Genomic DNA, 15,051 nt, shown 5'->3' on the forward strand with positions numbered 1-15,051 from the left:
GGCTTTTGATAAGATTTCACAAGAGATTAGAAAGTAAAATAAAGTACATAGGATTGGGGGCAGTGTACTCACATGGACAGAAATTTCATTGGCAGTCAGAAAACAGAATAGGAATAAATGCCTCTTTTTCCAAGTGGCAGGCAGTGAATAGTGGAGTATTACCAGGATTAGCGCATGGACCTTGGCTATTCACAATGTACATTAATACTTTAGATGAGGGAACTAAATGTGTTCGGTTGAATGTGAGGAGGATGCAAAGCTGCTTCAGTGTGACTGGACAAACTGAGTGAGTGGTCAAATGCATGGCAGATGCCATAAAATGTGGATAAATGTGAGGTTATCATCTTTGGCAGCAATAACAGGATGGCAGATTAAAGTCCAAATAACAATAGATTGGGAAAGGTGGATGAGATCTGGGTGACCTGAAAGCAAGCATGCAGGTGCAAAATCAGGTAAAGATAGCAAATGGTATGTTGGCTTTCATTGCGAGAAGATGAAAGTACAACACCAGGGATATCTTCCTGCAATTGTACAAGGTTTTGGTGAGACCACACCTAGAGTATTGTATGCAATTTTGGATTTCTAATCTGAGGAGAGATGTTCTGGCTATGGTGACAGTGCAGCAAAGGGTTACCAAACTGTTTCCTGGGACATCAGGACTGAATTATAAAGACAGACGATTGGTTAGGTTATATCCGCTAGAGTCTAAACGAATAAGGAGAGGATCTAATAGAACCTATAAAACAATGACAATGACCTGACAGGGTAAACACCAGGTAATTGGAAAGTACAGAACCAGGGGTCGTGGTTTAAGGGTACAGGGTAGGTCATTTATGACGGTGATAAGCAGAAATGTCTTAACTTAGAGACTGGTGAGCCTGTGGGATTCTCTGCCACATAAAGTAGCTAAAGCCAAAACAAGTAGTTGTTAGATATAGTTCTTAGGACTAAAGGGATCAAAGCATATGCATGGAAAGCAGGAACAAGGTACTGAATTGGATGATCAGCTATGATTATATTGAATGCTGAGCAGGCTCATTGGGCTGACTGGCCTATTCCTGCTCCTATTACGTATGTTCCCATCCATATCCATGCAGGATACTTTCAACGCAACTCATGGTAGAACTATATCTCTCAGCACTTATGTACTGTATCTTCTACTATAACAACTTTTAAAAACAAATAACTATTTTTTAGTTCTCAGATATTTACGTACACTCTTATGTTCCTCATATTCCAGCTTGCTGATTAGTAAAGCTTCTTGGAGATCTGCTTCATACAATTCACTAGTTAACTGCATACAAAACAAAATAAAGTTCAGTGAAGAAGTATTAGTTCCAGAAGTAGTAGTTAAATCATAGCTGCTATTGAAGTTATCTCTGCTGACTGAATTTTTAAAATATTTTCAAAATTCTCAATTCCTACAAAGTGGAAACCTATAATCTTTTGGTATTGAGCATTTACAACTTAGAATTTGAAAACTGAGTGGCAACATTGCTGAATTCTTTGCATTTTGGAACTTTTGGTAGGGTAAGGGAAGGTACTAATATCTGGCAACAGAATACAAACTGGTGCTCTGTTTTCGTCTTTCTTATTAATTTTCGGATTCCTGAAGCCATTCATTTCCAGCTGGAACTTATTTCACAGGCTTCAGCATGCATCTGTAATTTAATGTAATCTAATCTAATCTCAAGCAATACCTCATATTTACTATTTAAGCATGAGGAGGAGGGCTATTCGACTATTTCTAGCTGAATTAAGTGCTATCTTTAAGTCTGTACTGGCACATTTCAAATTAAGATATCGGCCTAGAGCTGCAGTCAGGGCTAACTTTCGCGTCTTTAACACACAGCAAGACATCAACTATAGCTTAACTAGACTATAACTATAAACACTGCTATACTTCCACTGTTTCAGTTGTATCACCACCAGCATTTCAGAAAAATGTGGCATTTTCAAAACCACTATCTATGGACAGTACTTATTTCAAACAATTTGTTTGAACACGTTATAACACCTTTGGGAAAGCTGGGACTTGGAACGTGAACCTTCTGGGCCAGAGGTAGTTAGCACAACCAATGCACTGCAAGACCCTTCTGGAAATAGTTGGATAAGCTTTATGTGGGACACAATTTAGCCTATTGCGCTAATGATGACAGCCATTAAGCAAATACACATAGTGCATTAACTTGTGACTTTACGACAGAATAATGATACTGCTAAAAAAGAGTGGACATGAAAGTATTGGCAGTATTTACGTCTGCTTACTTTAACTGTTCTATTGAGAATGATTAAACATCAACTGATTAGTTAATTCTCTAGATAGCATAAAATTATATCATTAGTTTCACTTGGTCTCTTTTAACATAAAAAAGTATCAAGTATCTTCTTCAGTTGTCATGTCCCACATTCCAATGACAACGAAAGAGACAGTGATTAGATACGATCCTATAATCTGGATCAGTAGTGGTTTGTTAATAAAAATCAATTTGTGTAAAGTCATTATGAATGACAAAAACATAATTATGACTGATGGTTGGAATATTGTTAATGCATTCAATTTTATCATCAGTTCTCACCTGTTCATCCTTTTCTCTCCATTGCTCCCACTTCTCACCCTCTGCCACTGGTAGATTCTGATTGTTCAGAAATTGGTCTGATTGACATGATCGAGTACTTACACCAGGACTAGCAACAGAACAAGACTTTGAAACATTTTTTCCAAAGGCTAGACTTCTTAGCTTTGAAAAGAAGCAAAAATCAAAAAAGAAAATCAATATATCTTTGTGCGATATGAATATGACTTTAAAGACAAACCATTTCAGGATTTGAATATTGCTAAAGAAAATACATTTTGTTGAAGTCTGTCTTGAATACACTGAGGAAATCACAAGAAACATCTATATAAAACAGCAAATAATATGAGAGGAGAGTGCTGACTGGTTAGCAAGTGTGTCGTCCCGGTCCCCCACTCAGTGGAAGCAAAACGCTCAGAGACACAGTATGGTTTTACCTCCATTTTTATTCTGGACCCTGGAGGGAGAGAGAACGGTCATGTGCACAGAGATAGGAGTTCACAGTCTTCTCTGGAACAGCAGGTTCTTAAATGAATTATATCGTCACTTACAGGAAGGAGCATCCAGATACGGCAACATACATATTGATTGGGTGACCGTTACAATCAGCAAGTGTCAAGCCAAGATTAAGCCATCCACTGTAACACAATGAATGTTCTTAACCTTAACTGGCTTCACATAATGAATACTTTTCACTTGTGAAGCTAACCATATATACTGAATTTTTCCTCATCTTGTTAAATGGCTCTACATAATGAATGTTTTTTCACCTTGTTAACCCATTACCCTTGCCTCCAGCACCGCATTGTTAACTGCAAGTTCTTATCTGATCTGAGTCATGTTCAGCTGAACCCCTTGTTTCACAAAACTCAGAACTTAACTCTTTCCCTACCTGACAGAGGTGGGTACTGCAGGCGCTGGAGATGAGAGTCAAGATTAGATTGGTGCTGAAAAAGCACAGCAGGTCAGACAGCATCGAAAAAGCAGGAAAATTGACGTTCAGACAAAAGACCTTCATCAGGAATGAGGCCTCATTCTTGATGAAGAGCTTTTGCCCCAAAATGTTGATTTTCCTGCTCCCTGGATTCCGCCTGACCTGCTATGCTTTTTCACCACCACTCTAATCTTGACTCTTTCTCTACCTGGTCATACTCCATACACCTTCTCATTCCCTCCTTTTATCATTCCATGATAACCAAAGGTATTACCAGCTTTCAGAAGACTCTAACAGCCTTTAAGCATATTATTGACACACAGTATACAATGATTATAACAATAAAAATTACTAGTCCGTTACAGTAAATAGAATTTGAAGAATCCGCCCATGTGGAAAAAGAAATCACAGTCCTTAGTGACTACTCCATCCCCTCCAAGTAGAGTTGAAATGAGTCAGTTCTCCAAAATCTCCTTCCGTAAAGTCCAACCTGAAAACAAAATTCAGTCTGTTCTTGCATCATTCCTCACAGATATCTGATTTCTTGGATAAGGGCAGTTAAATGCTTCACAAAACTGACAAGACTTCCATTCTTCTGGAGATGCTTCAGATGGAGGATACCAGCACATCTGAGTGTGCATTGCAGCAGCTACAGGCTAGGTAAACACAGCATTCTTCGCTGTGTCAGCTCCCGCTTTACTGTTAAATGTAACAAAGCCAACTGGCTGTTTTGATGTGAGCTTGATCAGTGAACCTTCATATCCCTTAAATGATCGAAAGAGAGGATAAAGCTCACGTGGTTTCATGTCCATAGGAAGGCCACTGACAAAAAGAGTACAGACCTCCTCTTCACTGTTGTTAGCTTCTTCACTTTTCATGCTCATGACTGAGGAGCTGATTGAATCCGTTGGATCAGGTTGCGGAGGGGTGGGCGGTGGTCCAAAGGCAGGCTTTACCTGTGAATGGAGAAACTCTAGAGAAGATGTTAGCTGCTGAAAGTATCTTTGCATTTCCTCTCTCATTCCTTCCTTGCTAAGGTGGTTATCAGTATGAAGACAGTCACTCATTTAACTATACTAAATTATGTCTGCCTAATTTAACCTTCGAAGTCTGTTACTCTGGTCATGACTTATAACATTATCAAGTTTTATACAATCCATAAACTTCTAAATTGTACTGCCTAAACAATTCAGTCAATTATAAACAACAAGCAATAGTCCCAAAATCAAATCCTCAGGTCCCTCCATTCAGGTTATTCAAAAATTATTTTCCTTTAACAAATTGATACTTGGCTAATGAGAAAGCTATCAGGAAAAGTATTTCAAAAGTCTGCAACAGCAAGAAAACAACAAAATGTTTCCCATGCTTTAGTAACAAATGCTGAATATTTTAAAATATGTGCTCCAAATGGAACTTCCCAAATAAAGCAGTTGGAATTACAGTGGCAACTTTGTCAGAGATCAACACTCTTTGAATGTGCAATATGAAGGTGGCCAATGAAGTCTTAGCAATAATTTACAGCATTTAAACAGCTCAGCCTCAAGTTCTAATATTCTATAGATAATCTTAAAACATCAAACTAAAAATGTACTCTTCTTTTTGTGAACACTCTGCTTTAAAAACACAGCAAAGATATTATGAAACAATACTCTCATCTGGCTAAAGCATGACCACTGACCCAATTTTCTTTTAAACAGGCATTGTAGAATTTGAAACAACTCAGGGGCTCAAAGCACTCAATTTGTTCCAAGGTTACAAGTTTGACAATTTTAAAAAGGACATAATGTTGTACAATTTCAATGTTAAAAACAAAATCTGCCCCATTACATAGCCCACAAAACACTTTGAATTGACATCCTGATTCAAACAAGACAAAACAGTTACTTAAAAGGATTTTCAAACTGGGTTTTAACAACCCAAAATTTTAAACATCAAACACTCTGAGCATGGCACAATTTACACCAAAACACTCCTTTTTCAAACCAAGCATTAGTTACAGCGTTTCTCATTTTAATTATTTTTGCATCCTCTCACTGAAATTACACTTCTAAAAAGAGAAAGCCCTCACAGCGGACCACATTGTGCCACAGATGAAGCCACTCTTTCCCCAGAATAAAGTCTCGCAAAACCTCAAGTTTCGCCATGAGGGGACTCAAATCCCACTCAAACACAGCGCGGAGGACTCGAACCTCAATTAACCCACCCAAGGGACTCGAACCTCAATTGCACCCACCCCTCAAGGGGACTCAAATCCCAATACTACGCAGAGGACTCGAACCTCTTTGTCAGCACACTTGCGAAACTGTCTCTCTCGACTGAACTAATTACCATTTGAGGAATCCATAGAATAGACAACAATTGAGCGAGGGGATCGTCTCGGAATATCGAGAGGGATCAAGGTTTAAAAGATGACCTTGTGTGCCCGTCTGTCTCGAGACACCAATATTCCGGACCGCTGACACCGTCTGATCATAACTATTCGTTTGGATCCTGCCAACTATGCCAATATTGTTGCCCCGTTTCTCCCTCCCAAGTCAAAGCAAAACACTCAGACATAGTATGGTTTTACCTCCTTCATCTTTATTCCGGGCCCCGGAGGGAAAGAGAACGATCGCCCATGTGCACAGGGACATGGGTTCACAGTCTTCTCTGGAACAGCCAATTCTTAATGATCTATATAGTCACGGACAGGAAGGAGCATCCAATAAGGCAACATACATATTGATTGGGTGACCATTACAATCAGCAAGTGTCAATTGTGAAGATTAAGCCATCTGCTGTTACACAATGAATGTTCTTAACCTTGACTGGCTTCACATAATGAATACTTTTCACCTTGTTAAGCTGACCTTACATACTGATTGCTTCCTCATCTTGTTAAATAGCTCTACATAATGAATGCTTTCCCACCTTATTAACCACTTACCTTTGTCTCCAGCGCCCCATTGTGAACTGCAAGTTCTTATCTGATCTGAGTCATGCTCAGCTGAACCTCGTTTCCACAAAACTCAGAACTTAACTCTTTCCCTGCCTACTTATATCCTACACACATTCTCAAGTGGACCCTGATTAGTTAAGGGCTTGCTATACAGAATGCACCAGTTAATAATGACTGCCAATTAACTGTCAATTTAAATCTTAAACTAGGTAGGTTGATTCTTAAAAATGAAGGCTCTGAAAAATGAAGGAGAAAATAACTATCATCGATTCATTCAGCTTAAAAATATGCAGTGTTTTTTTTCGGATCACAAAGAAGCAAACTATATACTTACATATGTGGTTCCCATTACATGCAATTGTGCTACACTGTGAGCCTAACTGACAATTCCAAATTGCATCAGCATAATTCTGTACACACTCAGGATTATTGAGCAAATGTTGTTCAATTTCAGAATAATATCTAATGTTGGATGCTAATCTGAGAGTCTTGCAAACACAGACCTGTTAGATGTGATAAGTATCTTGTTTATTGCCAACAGCCAAGGAGATATGCTTGTCTGATATTATTTGCCAAGCTTGATGAATGGGCCTAATTAACTTTTGTTCCTGAAAAGTACTCAACTTACCTCAGTTTACTCCGGAAGAGCAAGGAATTCCAAAGGTTTGAGAAATGTGCTGAAATTATGCAGCAGTCATGTTCTCTATTCACAGGGTGTTCTCCTCAAGTCCAAAACAAATTTGGCCCCATCATACAAGTGAGTAATGCAGCATATTTGCAGTGTTGGTGTGATGTTAGGTGTATTGATTGTGTGCATTTTAGAAACTAGAAAAGTTCTTGTAAATTGTCCTGATGAAAATAAGAAGAAAGCTTTGACAAAACATCTGGGCAATCCAAGATGAAAAACAGAAATAATTGAGGTAGTTTCAGTGTTGGAGCTGATTTCCTCTGACCTTAGGAGCAATAATTACTGTTTTATAAGCTGTTTGCTTCTCCCCAAAGTTCCAAAACAATGCACGATCAAACCAATGGCACTTTAAAAAGGAGGAAGAGAGACAAAGGTAGTGACCACATGGAAAGTGAATCAAATGGAGAAATAAACCACACAGCTGTCCGCCTAGAAGTAACCTGCACAGCTAACTGCCTCTGTTGTTTGGTTGAGATTATCTCTGGACATCGGAGTTTGTGTAAGAAAAAAAAAACCAGCAAAATTCACAGCTGACCTTGGAAAAGCCTGTGTGGGGAAGTTCACAACAGGAGAGCAGCTAAGTGGCTAGTTTTTAAGTGTAACCTTATTGTTTTTATTTGTAAGTTTCCAGTAATCAGTAGAGTGGATTCTATTTTGATCATGTTTTTATTGAGAATGGTCTCTTGATTAAATTTTAAAAATATGAAAACATAAGTACTAAGTTGGCTTGCAGCAGTGTTTTTAGAGCAAACAGAATTTGCTATACTCTGGATCTGTAAATTGCTAAGGTACAAAGATGGTTTTTATAGATCAATGTGCTCTTCCTGTCAGATACAGATAATTATGGAGCATTTCCACATTATTGGTGATTATGCCTGCAGGAAGTGTGTTTGGCTGGGAATTCTTTTGGATCAAATGGATCAGTTGGAGTGGCAGTTAGAGGCAATGGGGAATTTACAGAAGCTAGGATGTGATAGAAGGCAGTTGCAGGAAGGCAGATAAGCCGAAGACAGACTCAGGTAGATGGTCATCTCCCCCAGGAAAAGTAGGGGATAGATCTAGATCATGCAAGAATCTCCTGTGGCTATCCCCATCTGAAACAAATATGCTGTCTTGGAAAATGTAAGGGTTGATGGACTTTCAGGGGAAGGTAGCACTGACAGCCAGGTTTTTGATACTGAGACTGGCTCTAAGGTAACAAGGCAAATGCCAGGTTCCAAGCAATTGATTGAAATTTCCAGTCAGAAGCACAGACAGATGTTGTTCTGAGGCCTACAGTGAGGCATCAGAATGTATGCTATCTCTCTGCAGTCAGGACCAAGGATATCTTGGAAAGGGTTTACAATATTCTCAAAGGGGAGAGAACCAGCAGGACGTTGTTGAACACATTGGAACTAATGATACAGTTTGAGAAAAGGACGAGAGAATATAGGAAGTCAGGCAAAAATTTAAAAAGGAGGTCCTCGGTGGCAGTAATATCTGCATTATTCCCAGTCCCACGAGCTAGTGAGGATAGGAATAGGAGGATAGAGCAGGTTAATGTGTGGCCAAGGACTGATGCAGGGGAGAAGGATTCACATTTTTGGATCATTGGAATCTCTTCTGTGGTAGAAGTGACCTGTATAAGGAGGACAGATTGCTTCTGAATTGGAGGGGAGATTTGCTAGGGCTGCTCTGGATGATTTGGACTCATAGGAGCCTGGGGGGAGGGGAGGGGGGGGGGGGGGGGGGGCGCATGGTTGGAACCCAGGGAGATACTGAGGGAACAGATCAGTCCAAGACTGGTGCAGTTGGGAAGAGGTGCAAGTCAAGCAGGCAGGAACAAAGCAGAGAACCAACTAGGACTGATAAGTTAAACTGTATTAATTTCAATGCAAGAGGCCTAACCAGTAAGGCAAATTAACTCAGGGCACGGTTGGGAACATGGGACTGGGATATCATAACAATTACAGAAATGTGTCTCAAGGATGGACAGTACTGGCAGCTTAATGTTCAGGGTTTGGATACTATAGGAAGAATAGAATAGAATTTGGGGGGGGGGGGGGGGGGGGGGGGAAGAAGAGAGGAGGGCAAGTGGTGTTTTTGATAAGGGATAACATTACAGCTGCACTTAGGAAGGATATTCCTGGGAACATATTCAGGGAAGTTATCTGGAAAGAGCTGTGAAATAAGAAAGGGATTGTACAATGAAAGGGATGCCCCAACAGTCAGAGGGAAATTAAGAAACAAATTTGTAAGGGGATTGCATTTATCTGTAAGAATAGTCAAGCTATTACAGTAGGGGATTTTAACTTTCCAAACATTGACTGGGACTGCCATATTGTTAAGGGCTTGGATGGAGAGGAATTTGTTAAGTGTGTCCAAGAAAATTTTCTGATTCAATACGTGGATGTACCTACGACAGAAGGTGCAAACTTTGACCTACTCTTAGGAAATAAGGCAGGGCAGGTGGCTGAAATACCAGTCGGGAAGCACTTTGGGGCCAGTGATCTTAATTCTATTAGTTTTCAAATAGTAATGGAAAAGGATAGACAGGATCTAAAAGTTAAAGTTCTAAATTGAAGAACAGCTAATTTAGATGGTATTAGACACAAACTTTCAAAAATTGTTTGGGTGCAGATGTTCACAGGTAAAGGGACAGCTGGAAAGTGGGAAAACTTCAAAATTGTGATAAGAGTCCAGAGAGACGGTAAGTTCCTATTAGGCTGAAAGCCAAGGCTCATAATTGGTTTACCAGATGACTACAGAAATTGAGATTTTGGTTAAGAATAAGAAGGAAGCATTTGTCAAGGACAGACAGCAGAGATATTGTGAATCACTAGAAGAGTATAAAGGCAGTGGGAGTACAATTAGGAGGGCAAAAAGGGGACATGAGATAGCTTTGGCAAATAGGGTTAAGGAGAATCCAAAGGGATTCTACAAACATATTAAAGACAAAAGGGTAACTAGGGAGAGAATAGAGCATCGTAACGATCAGCAAGGCCACCTACGTTTGGAACCGCAAGAGATGGGGGACATTCTAAACATGTATTTTGCATCAGCATTTACAGTGGAGAAGGATATGGAAGATCGAGAACTTCGGGAAGTAAATAGCGACATCTTGAAAAATTTCCATATTACAGAGGTGGTGGCGCTGGATGTCTTAAAAGCATAAAGGTGGATAAATCTACAGGATCTGATCAGGTATACCCCAAAACTGTGTGGAAAGCCAGAGAAGCGATTGCAGAGATATTTGTATCATCGATAGTCACGGGTGAGGTGCCAGAAGACTGGGGGTTGGCTAACGTGGTGCCACTATTTAAGAAAGGTGCTAAGGAAAAGCCAGGGAACTACAGACCAGTGAACCTGACATCGTTGGTGGGCAAATTGTTGGACAGAATCCGGAGGGACAGGATGTACATGTATTTGGAAAGGCAAGGACTGATTAGGGACAGTGAACATGACTTTGTGCATGGGAAATAATGTCTCACTAACTTTTGAGTTTTTTGAAGAAGTAACAAAGATGATTTATGAGGGCAGAGCAGTAGACATTATCTACATGCACTTCAGTAAACATTCAACAAGGTTCTGCATTGTAGATTGGTTAGCAAGGTTAGACCACATGGAATACAGGGTGAACCAGTCAATTGGATATAGAACTGGCTTGAGTGTAGAAGACAATGGATGGTGCTGAGGTTTGCTTTTCAGACTGGAGACCTGTGACCAGCCGTTTGCCACAAGGATTGGTGCTGGTCCACTGTTTTTTTATCATTTATATAAACGATTTGGTTGTGAACATGGGAGAAATGGTTAGTAAGTTTGAAGATGACAGCAAAACTGGAGGTATAGAGGACAGCGAATAAGGTTACTTCAGTACAACAGGACCTTGATCAAATGGGCCCAGGACTGGCAGATGGAGTTTAATTTACATAAATGTGAGATGCTGCATTTATGAAAGGCAAATCAGACAGGACTTATACACATAATGGTAAGGTTTTGGGAGGAACTGCTGAACAAAGAGACTTTGGAGTGCAGGCTCATAGTTCATTGAAAGTGGAGTCGCAGGTAGATAGGATGGTGAAGGTGTTGTTTGATATGTTTGCCTTTATTGGTCAGTGCATTGAGTATCGGAGTTGGTTGGTCATGTTGTAGCTGTACAGGACATTGGTTAGGCCACTTTTGGAATACTGCATGCAATTCTGGTCTCCTCCTATAGGAAGGATGTTGTGAAACTTGAAAGGGTTCAGAAAAGATATATTGGGAGAGGCTGAATAGACTGGGGCTGTTTTCCCTGGAGCATCAGAGGCTGAGGGGTGACCTTATATAGGTTTATAAAATCATGCGGGGCATGGATAGAGTGAATAGCCAACATCTTTTCCCCAGGGGTGTGAGAGTCCAAAACAAGATTCACACTGAGTGTGATGCATGTATGGAATGAGCTGACAGAAGAAATTGTTGAGGTTGGTACAATTACAACATTTAAAAGGCATCTGGATGGGTTTATGAATAGGAAGGGTTGAGAGAGAAATGGGCCAAATGCTGGCAAATAGGACAAGATTAATGCCCATGATCAGCATGGACAAGTTGGATCGAAGGGTTGTTTCTGTGCTGTACAACGCTATGACTTTTTTAAAAGCAATACCCTAATTCTCTACCACCGAACAACCATTTGATGATTTATCTATTTTACAGTTCGATCTCTTCTCAAAGTCACGTAGATATAATTTATGTATTTTTATAAGTGCTTTGCAATTAGAGGTTAAATTCACTTTGCAAAGTGAAGAATTTTTAACCAATAATTTTCACCTGTGCAAAGGCGATATGGAAAATCAGAACCCAAATAAATTCCTAATTTTAATTTAACAAATCATCTGTATTGAAAATAATTATTTTTAGTCTGGGTTTAAGGGAGTAGAATTGCTTATATTTTAAAGGTCAGGCTTTGGCTTCAAATTCAATGTGTTTTTTTGCAACAAAGGAACAGTGTTTATGAAGAAATAAAATTTACTTTTAGTTGTTAACCTGGTTGCAATTTCAAAGCACAAACTGCAAGCAAGCTTAATGTCAGCTGAACATATTGTCAGTGAACAGAATATCTGAAACTACCAATGATGCAATATAGTTAATACAAGGCAATATTTACTCCTGGAAGTTAAAGTAATTTTATTAAGATCAATTTTATCTTTTTATTAAATGACTTACATAAAATCTTCATTACCTAAATGACACAAACTTCTCCAACTTTGTTTCAAATACCCCATTATCAACCATACCAACCTCCAACCTTGGAGATCCACTGCAACAGTCAAGATCCTTATCATTTGGTGTCAAAATAAAGAATTTTCTACGTTACCCTTGATTCTTTTGCCTATGACCTTTAACCAGTGTTTTCACCTTTCTGCAATGGGAACACTTCTATCTATTCTGACTGAAATCTTCATGATTTTGAACAACTCTAACACATCTCCTCTCAACTTCTTCCTCTTCAAGAAAAACAACCCAGCTTCTCCAATTTATACAAGTACATGAAGGCCCTCATTTTAAGAACCACAAATCTTTGGACTTTGATGTTATAAAGAAATGGATATAGGGAGCCATCAAGCCAACAAATAGTTATACAAGAAAATTATTAATAGGCTGCTTAGCTATTTATATCCTGTGACCACAAATCAAGACCACAATTGTGATGTGTCAGTGCAATTATTAACATAAGAAAGAAAAAGATTAAAACACGCTAACTCAGGAAGAGGCCTTAGTTCAACTTGTACAGATCAGTAAGACACAAGGTAAGAGAAGAGAACAGATGTCAGAAGTCATGGACTACCATTACATTAGATTAGATTCCATACAGTGTGGAAACAGGCCCTTCGGCCCAACAAGTCCACACCGACCTGCTGAATCCCAACTCATGCAGACCCATTCTCCAACATTTACCCCTTCACCTAACACTACGGGCAATTTAGTATGGCCAATTAACCTAACCTGCACATTTTTGGATTGTGGGAGGAAACCGGAGCACCCGGAGGAAACCCATGCAGACACGGGGAGAATGTGCAAACTCCACACAGAGAGTCACCTGAGGCGGGAAATGAACCCGGGTCTCTAGCGCTGTGAGGCAGCAGTGCTAACCACTGTGCCACCATGCCGCCCACTGCGACATGGTGGCACAGAATCAGTGAAAAGTAAAAACCATCTTAACTAGAATACTGAATGTCTTCTCTTGCTCAGTGTAACTTTTGTTGCGATATAAATTACTCAGATATAATTGTACCAAGTGATTCCGCATCTGAAATTCATTGTTTGACCTATGAACTTCATATCGAGTGTCCCTTTTTTGATCAAGGGTGAAACTTTGAAATTCTTCAGTCTTCTGCCATTGAAACTGTAGCTAAGGAGGAATGCAAGATGGTGGCCAGTGCCCCTTCAATATATATATATTCTAATCAAACTGTTCACAGATCTTATTACATGTCTCCACAGAAGGTTGGGACTTGAACTCAGGCTTCCTGGATCAGAAGTAGGGACACTACAATAACCCTAAATTCTCTGCAATCTATATTTTCTTACCAACCTGTTCAGATGTGTTACAACATACCTCTGGAGCAGATAGGACTTGAATCTGGGGCTTCCAAATCCACAGGTAGGAACATTACCACTGCACCACAAGAGCCCTAAATCACTGCAACATCGTATCCTCAGATGCATCCAATCCAGTCCTAGTGGGTTATGAACTTTAAGCCCAACTGTTTTATCAATATCTCCTCTATCATTTAGCTCTAGCTATTCATATCCTGTGACCACAAATCATGATGACAATTGTGAGGGGCTAGTGCAATTATTACCACATGCAAGAAAAAGATTAAAGCATGATAACTCATCAAGAGGCCTTAGTTAAACTCATTGTACAGATTTCAGGAAGACACAAGGAAAGAGAAGAAAACAAATGTCACATCATTTATGAGTCCATCTTGTGTTTCAAATATATCCTTTCTCAATGTGAAATTACCAGCATCTTCCTCCTTGGTAAAGTAGCTTGCAAAGTATTCTTTTAGATCCTCGGTCATAACTCTACTTGCATATACAAATCTACATTTAGTTTCCCAAAAGGTCTCACTCCTCCTTTTGCCATTCTTTTGCTAATAAATTATTAATGATATGGTTAAAGATGCACAGGTGGGGAGATTCAAGGTGGTGGCGACCCAGCAAGTCGGAGTCTGTAGTGCTGTGTGCAAGGCTCAGGCAAAGTGGGGTACCCACCTCCACCACATCCTCTAAACCATTTAAAATAACTTTTACCCAGCATATTTAGTAATTTTGCACCAAACTTGAACAGTTTGGTGCGGTGCTTAAAATGACTAAAGGGAAACTGCTCGTAACAGGCAGAGACCCCTCCCCCACTCTCTCCAGCAGCAGTGGGGTCGTCTGCGGCCGCCTCGGGGGACTTACCTGTAGAGGCGAGCCTGGTCTCCATGATCAACAAGCTGCAGGAGAGGATCGATGCCTTAATTGAAGAATCCAGGAGCAGGTGGTAGTCACTCTTGGTCACGCTGTAAAAGCACGACCGAGAAATTGAAAAGCTCAAACATTGCGTTGGAGAGGCGGAGCTAAAGGCTGTGACCTCAGAGAATGCCGCTGAATCAGCTGTGGGCCGGGTCCGGGCTCTCGAAAAAATATTCGGTTGCTGGGCCTTCCCAAACGGGAAGAGGAAGGCCATCTGGCAGTTTTTTGGGAGCAATGGCTCCCTGAAATATTAAAGCTGGAGTCCAGATCAGGCCAGGTGCAGGTAGAGTGGACCCACCAGGTTGCTATACGTGCCCCCGCCCGGTCCTGTTCCGGCTCCAATGCTGGAGAGAGAAACAGATGCTCCTGGAAGCCTCTAGAATCCTGGGGAAGGATCCCCAAGCCATGGTGTACAAGGACTCTAGGATTGTGCTAT

The 15,051-nt window shown here is 40.2% G+C and overlaps 1 protein-coding gene across 2 annotated transcripts in view; it reads right to left on the reverse strand.

Moving 5' to 3' along the window:
- gkap1 (G kinase anchoring protein 1) overlaps positions 1–15,051 on the reverse strand; it is a 57,309-nt gene that overhangs the window by 20,293 nt on the left and 21,965 nt on the right. For both annotated transcript variants that reach the window (XR_011962584.1, XM_072585655.1), the window contains exons 2-3: positions 2,580–2,741; positions 1,217–1,294 (exon numbers count right to left, since the gene is read on the reverse strand). Coding sequence is in view for 1 of the 2 variants with exons in the window: in XM_072585655.1 (XP_072441756.1) it covers positions 1,217–1,294; positions 2,580–2,741 (240 nt within the window). In the remaining variant the exon portion in view is untranslated. The remainder of the gene's footprint in view (positions 1–1,216; positions 1,295–2,579; positions 2,742–15,051) is intronic.

Source organism: Chiloscyllium punctatum, chromosome 2, assembly GCF_047496795.1.
Source record: "Chiloscyllium punctatum isolate Juve2018m chromosome 2, sChiPun1.3, whole genome shotgun sequence".
In the NCBI taxonomy this organism is placed as follows: Eukaryota; Metazoa; Chordata; class Chondrichthyes; order Orectolobiformes; family Hemiscylliidae; genus Chiloscyllium; species Chiloscyllium punctatum.